Genomic DNA, 6,571 nt, shown 5'->3' on the forward strand with positions numbered 1-6,571 from the left:
CTCAAAAGCTTACATATATGTCTCTCTCTCTCTCTATATATATATATAGAGAGAGATCCTTAATTCCCAGATCAGGGATCAAACCAGTCGTCCCTGCATTGGGAGTGCAGTTTCTTAACTACTGGACTGTCTTAACTACTGGACAACCAAAGCTTACCTATCTTGACTCGGATATCCAGGCCTTCTTCAGACTCCTGGGTCTCAAACAATCCGTGAATCTCCAGGCTACATTTAATGACCACTGTGATGATGTTTTTCAGCTGCTTTCTCTCCACCTTCCACAGGGCTAGCAGTGCATCACCTTGAAAAGACAGACACACTGGGGGCTCCTGACCTGCCCTGGGGTTCCACTCTGTTTTGCATGAAATCCGTACAGAAACTTAGTCTTCAAACATTCCTCTACCCACTGCTACCTGCTGCTCTCTCTGAGATGTCTCCTTTGTCAGAGTATAGGAGCCTTGGCACTTCTTTCTTACCCCTGCCGTCTCAGTAAGCCCTCATACCTGCAAATTTTAAGATGTCTCCTCCAAAAATCAACACTTCTGAGGGAAAAAAAGAAAATAAGGTGAAATGAAACTGTTTTTTATTTTTCTTTCTTTCTCTTATTTTATGAAAGTTTCATGTGTACAGCATAACTTTGGTTTCTGAAAGCCAATAAAAAGAATCTACCCTTCAACAATGGGGTAGAAATCAGGTCAAGTTAAGAGCATCTCAGAGATAGGTTTATACTAAAGATGTCTTCTCAGACAAGGCATTTAAACCCAAGGCTCAGACAAGAATGAGAACAGTGAGCTGGAGTATGTACCTGCTCTGTTTCTGTGAATGGAAAGTAGAAGTTAGGATTTCTCATGAGGCCTGAGGACAACTACCCTCCTCCCATGATAATGAAATGCTCTTTATTGATCTGTGTGTGTTATGAGTCAGGGCTTGACTGAGGGTGGATGAGTGCACGAATGACAGGATTCCATAAGAACTGAAAAACAAAAAACCACAGCTATGGTCAATTTGAATTTTATCACCAACTTGCATTTTGTTTATTTAGGCTTTATGACATAAACAGGTATTTCTCTTCTTATTTTTGCAACATTGAAAATGTGCTAAGTGCAATGCAAAAAGGAACTAGAAAACTGTAGATTTCTGCTTTTAATGAGGATTAAGTGTCATGGCATCTGGTCCCATCATTTCATGGGAAATAGATGGGGAGACAGTGGAAACAGTGTCAGACTTTATTTTTTTGGGCTCCAAAATCATGGCAGATGGTGACTGCCGTCATGAAATTAAAAGACGCTTACTCCTTGGAAGGAAAGTTATGACCAACCTAGATAGCATATTCAAAAGCAGAGACATCACTTTGCCAACAAAGGTCCATCTAGTCATGGCTATAGTTTTTCCAGTGGTCATGTATGGATGTGAGAGTTGGACTGTGAAGAAAGCTGAGCGCTGAAGAATTGATGCTTTTGAACTGTGGTTTTGGAGAAGACTCTTGAGTGTCCCTTGGACGGCAAGGAGATCCAATCAGTCCATCCTAAAGGAGATCAGTCCTGGTGTTCATTGGAAGGACTGATGCTGAAGCTGAAGCTCCAATACTTTGGCCACCTGATGCGAAGAGTTGACTCATTGAAAAAGACCCTGATGCTGGGAAGGATTGGGAGCAGGAGGAGAAGGGGACAACAGAGGATGAGATGGCTGGATGGCATCACCAACTCAATGGACATGAGTTTGGGTAAACTCCAGGAGTTGGTGATGGACAGGCAGCCCTGGCGTGCTGCAATTCATGGGGTCGCAAAGAGTCAGACACAACTGAGCGACTGAACTGAACTGAACTGAACTGAAGTGTTGTCTGCTGTTATTGTTGTTGTTATTTAGTTGCTCAGTCATGTCCAACTCTTTGTGACCCCATGGACTGCAGCACACCAGGCCACCCTGTCCCTCACAGGGACACTGTGAGTTGTCTAGTGTTGTCTAGTGGGTGATATTAAGGTATTACAAGGAAACTCAGACCTTGATAATAGACTAGACCTAGGCCTGGAGAATCCCAGGGATGGGGGAGCCTGGTGGGCTGTCGTCTATGGGGTTGCACAGAGTCGGACACGACTAAAGTGACTTAGCAGCAGCAGCAGCAGGACTTACCTTAAAAGAATAAATCCTTTTCTTCATGCATAGTTCAAATTAATAATGCAAACAAGTGGTAGGCAGAGGTTGAAAAGGAGATCAAACTTTTCAGTCATCAGTAAGTACTTCAGAATCCATTATTAGGACATAAATTACTGACAAGTGGATTATAAATCATTCATCTGTTCATACAATGAAATTAAAAGATGCTTGCTCCTTGGAAGAAAAGCTATGACAAACCTAGATAGCATATTAAAAAGCAGAGACATCACTTCACCAACAAAGGTTCATACAGTCAAAGCTATGGTTTTTCCAATAGTCATGTACTGATGTGAAAGTTGGACCATAAAGAAGGCTGAGTGCTGAAGAATTGATGCTTTCAAATTATGGTGCTGGAGAAGATTCTTCAAAGTCCCTTGGACTGCAAGGAGATCAAACTAGTCAATTGTAAAGAAAATCAACCCTGAATATTCATTGGAGGGACTGATGCTGAAGCTGAAGCTCCAATACTTTGGCCACCTGATGCAAAGACTTGACTCTTTGGAAAAGATCCTAATGCTGGGAAAGATTGAAGGCAGGAGGAGAAGCAGGTAACAGAAGATGAGACAGTTGGATGGCAAGACAAACTCAATGGACATGAGTTTGAGCAAATTCCAGGAGATAGTGAAGGACAGGAAAGCCTGATGTGCTGCAGTCCATGAGGTCACAAAGAGTCTGACACAACTTAGTGACTGAACAACAACAACATTTATAACATATCCTCTTAATGACTGTGTTTGAGTTATACTGATGCTAGCTTTTTGGAGTTATTGAACATAACTAAAAGTATTACTGCTAAGTCGCTTCAGTTGTGTCCGACTCTGCATGACTCCATAGACGGCAGCCCACCAGGCTCCCCCGTCCCTGGGATTCTCCAGGCAAGAACACTGGAGTGGGTTGCCAGTTCCTTCTCCAGTGCATGAAAGTGAAAAGTGAAAGTGAAGTTGCTCAGTTGTGTCCGACTCTTAGCGACCCCATGGACTGCAGCCCACCAGGCTCCTCTGTCCGTGGGATTTTCCAGGCAAGAGTACTGGAGTGGGGTGCCATCGCCTTCTCCGAAAGTATTACTACTATACTTCTTTTCAAAGTAATCTCTAATTTAGTCTTGTAACTAATACAAAACTAATCCCTCAGTCTGTGTTAGTGAGATTTGATTACATTCCTTCACTTGTACTATATTATATTTCAAAAAAGACTGGTTTCATACACATTTCATGGAGACAATGAAGAGTACTAAGCAACAGTACTCTCTCAGGTTGTAACCACCAAATACAGAAAACAATGCATATGCTTAAGTCAGAAACACTTACTCTCCACTATTGCACTTATGTAGTGGTTGAGGATTTCCACCAGCTGCTCAGCCCCTCGGTCCATGTACATGGCTGTGCTGAACTTCTCAGTCATTGCAGTAAAACCTGGAACAATTGTGCAGCTCGTTTCCTTGGGTGCTTGGAGGAACCAAACAGTGTCAGGAGAAGAGGACCACACTCGCTAGCAATGGGCCTCAGCTTTTAAGAACTGGCAGTGTTTCTTTTAAATGATCTTTGTGGCAGGCCAAGTGTCAGATATTGGGTCTCCTCTATCTATATTTATTATCTTAGGGGTCAAGGAAAGGCACCAGATAACTCTTCCCTCCTAACTTCCCAACGTGAACAGGGGTGACTTCAGTTTTAACTGGGTATAGAACTTCCATTTCATGATAATGAAAACACATAAAGTTCTATGACTTCTGAAGAGATGGTAGGTTTCCTCTTAAGCTGTAAATAACATCAGAGAGATCATTTCCAGAGGTCAATTTTGCCTGGGATGGTGTAGGCCTTGGAGGCTGAGTCAGTGAAGTTGGGACAGGGACACTGGAGCCTGAAGTACCAGGCCCAGGACTTAGGCATCTTAAAGATTTGCCCATCACTGGCCATGCCAGGCAAAGGAAGATGAGAGGGAGCCAGGTCCATAAGCCAGGTCCTCCCTCCTGTCTTCTCAGTGGGAATATTTGCAATAACAGCACAAAAACTCTGAAGCAGCACCCCTACTCTGCAGTCAAGCACTGTTTGTGATTTCATGCAAACCTACTGTTCACCCACATTAAACATCCCTTTTGTGCTTGCCTGAAATATCAACAAACATCAAGACTCCATCAAAATTATCCACAGAAGGTCTCTCTGGAGAGAAATCTCCATAGACAATGAGGTCCGGTAAATGAGCTGCTATTTTGACGATGGCCCGGTCCTGTGATTCAAGTTCTCTTCGAGTGTTCATGTTCAAGGCAAATATTCTGGATTGTATGATCACCACGAACAGTCCTGAATGTACTTTCTAGAAAACAAAGCTGAAATTGGAGGCAATCTGACTTATATTCATTCACTCACTTTCCTATTTCTTTTTCCCCATCTTCTCTAACCTGCAAAATGCTCATTTAAGCGGTTGATGTGAGAATGACTGACTTGTTGACCATGCATTTGCATGAAAGGGTGAGCCCTCGGGGTGCAAGCGCTGTGGCAGAGGGGCCAGTAGCACGATTGCTTTGGTCCAGGCCCCTTTCCTTTCTGTCCTTATGTTCCCTCTTTCCTTGCCCCTTCGTCTCTTATTTTTTCTTTCTCTTTTTTGAAAACTAAAAAAGAAAGCATAAACAGGAGTTTATGTGTGTGAATATTTATAGAAAAGTGAACGTGAGAGTCGCTCAGTCATGTTCGGTTCTTTGTGACCCCGTGGACTATACAGTCCATGAAATTCTCCAGGCCAGAAGACTGGAGTGGGTAGCCATTCGTTCCCTTCTCCAGGGGATCTTCCCAACCCAGGGGTCAAACCCAGGTCTCCCTCATTGCAGCCGGATTCTTTACCAGCTGAGTCACCAGGGAAGCCCCATTTATAGAAAGGTAAATAGCAAAGTGGAGGGTCATATATAAGCAAGAGATGAAGTATTCTAAGGTATAGGTATAAAGAAATAGAGAAAAAGAATTAAAAGGGGTGTGTGTATGTGTGAATATAAGACTTTTAAACCATAAATGGAAGGAAACGTGGAAATGTTGATTTGTTACCTACTTAGTTCTGAGAAAACTAGGATTCCCTAAGGCATTTCTTTGCCTGCTGGGGTTAATGAAATGCTCACACCTGAATGCTGTGAAAATCATGCTGAACCACCCTGAACAGAAATAGCATACCCAATATTTTCAGAGCAATTCAAGTTCCTGGAATAAATGATACAGATAATGAGGGAGTTTAAAAAAAAAGAGGGACTGATGATACCAACATGAAGGAAGTTGTTAGTAATTTCAACCAGATGTAAATCATGTTGGGGTACATAAGAGTATTAGAAAAATTGAGACAGTTTACATATACCTTAGACTTAAGCGAAGCATTTTTTTTAAATCAAGAAAAACATTAGTATATTGGCATATTTTACAAAAAAACCCTTAAAAGGGACAGAAACCTTTAAAAATGGGTACTAAATATTAGGTATTAGATAATCTTTGAAAGGAAAAACTTGGTAAATACAAATGTTAAGAATGAACAAAAGATAGGAGAAGTATATAACTAAGTCTTTTTTTTTTTTTTAAAGAGTATCACGGAAACACAGCATATGCTAGGAACAGTCAATAGATAATAAATACATCAAATAAATATTTTCAGATAGTCAATTTGATAAGTGCTATATGAACTTATAAGAAGGGTATGAGAATGACCAGAATGAGCTGAGACTTAGGAAAATGCTGAAGTTAAGAAAACCTAGAGGGGCTTTTAGGCTTTATTGACGGCAAGGTGATTAATAAAGGAAGAATAAGGACAAAGCTTAACTATGATGTGCTACACAACACTTCTTTTGTTTCTGTCTTCTCCATTATGGAGAATTGAAAATATAACAAATATTGACAAGAAGTCCAAGATAAGAAAACAGTGTTAAAGTACCTAGTCATTTAAATTCAAGCAGCCATCCCCAGGGCTTCCCTGGTGGCTCAACAGTAAAGAATCTGCCTGCAATGTAGGAGACTCAGGTTCAACCCCTGGGTTAGGAAGATCCCCCCAGAGAAGGAAATGGCAACCCACTCCAGTATTCTTGCCTGGGAAATCCCATGGACAGAGGAGCCTGGCAGAGTACCCTGGCAGTCCATGGGGTCGAAAGAGTTGGACACAACTTAGGGACTAAACCACCATCACAGCCATCCCCAGATAACCCATATCCACTGAAATACATCGAAAGAATTGACAGATGTAATTTCAGTAATCTCAAAAAATAATGGAAAGGCCTTTCCTGGTGGTTCAGTGAGGGCTTCCCTGATGGCCCAATGGTAAAGAATCCACCTGCCAATGCAGGAGACACAGGTTTGATCCCTAGGCTAGAAGGATCCACATGCTGAGGAGCAACTAAGCCCGTATGTTAATGCTACAATTACTGAGCCAGTGCTCTAGTGCCCAGGAGCTGCAA

General features: G+C 42.0%; 1 protein-coding gene across 1 annotated transcript in view; it reads right to left on the reverse strand.

Annotated features, from left to right (window-relative positions):
• Positions 1–5,486, reverse strand: part of ADCY10 (adenylate cyclase 10) — an 81,435-nt gene extending 75,949 nt beyond the window's left edge. Inside the window, exons 1-4 of the mRNA XM_005896960.2 lie at positions 4,257–5,486; positions 3,462–3,566; positions 504–542; positions 158–301 (exon numbers count right to left, since the gene is read on the reverse strand). Coding sequence (XP_005897022.1) covers positions 158–301; positions 504–542; positions 3,462–3,566; positions 4,257–4,407 — 439 coding nt within the window. The 5' untranslated portion in view covers positions 4,408–5,486. The remainder of the gene's footprint in view (positions 1–157; positions 302–503; positions 543–3,461; positions 3,567–4,256) is intronic.
• Between the last annotated feature and the right edge of the window lie 1,085 nt (positions 5,487–6,571).

Source organism: Bos mutus, chromosome 3, assembly GCF_027580195.1.
Source record: "Bos mutus isolate GX-2022 chromosome 3, NWIPB_WYAK_1.1, whole genome shotgun sequence".
Classification (NCBI taxonomy): Eukaryota; Metazoa; Chordata; class Mammalia; order Artiodactyla; family Bovidae; genus Bos; species Bos mutus.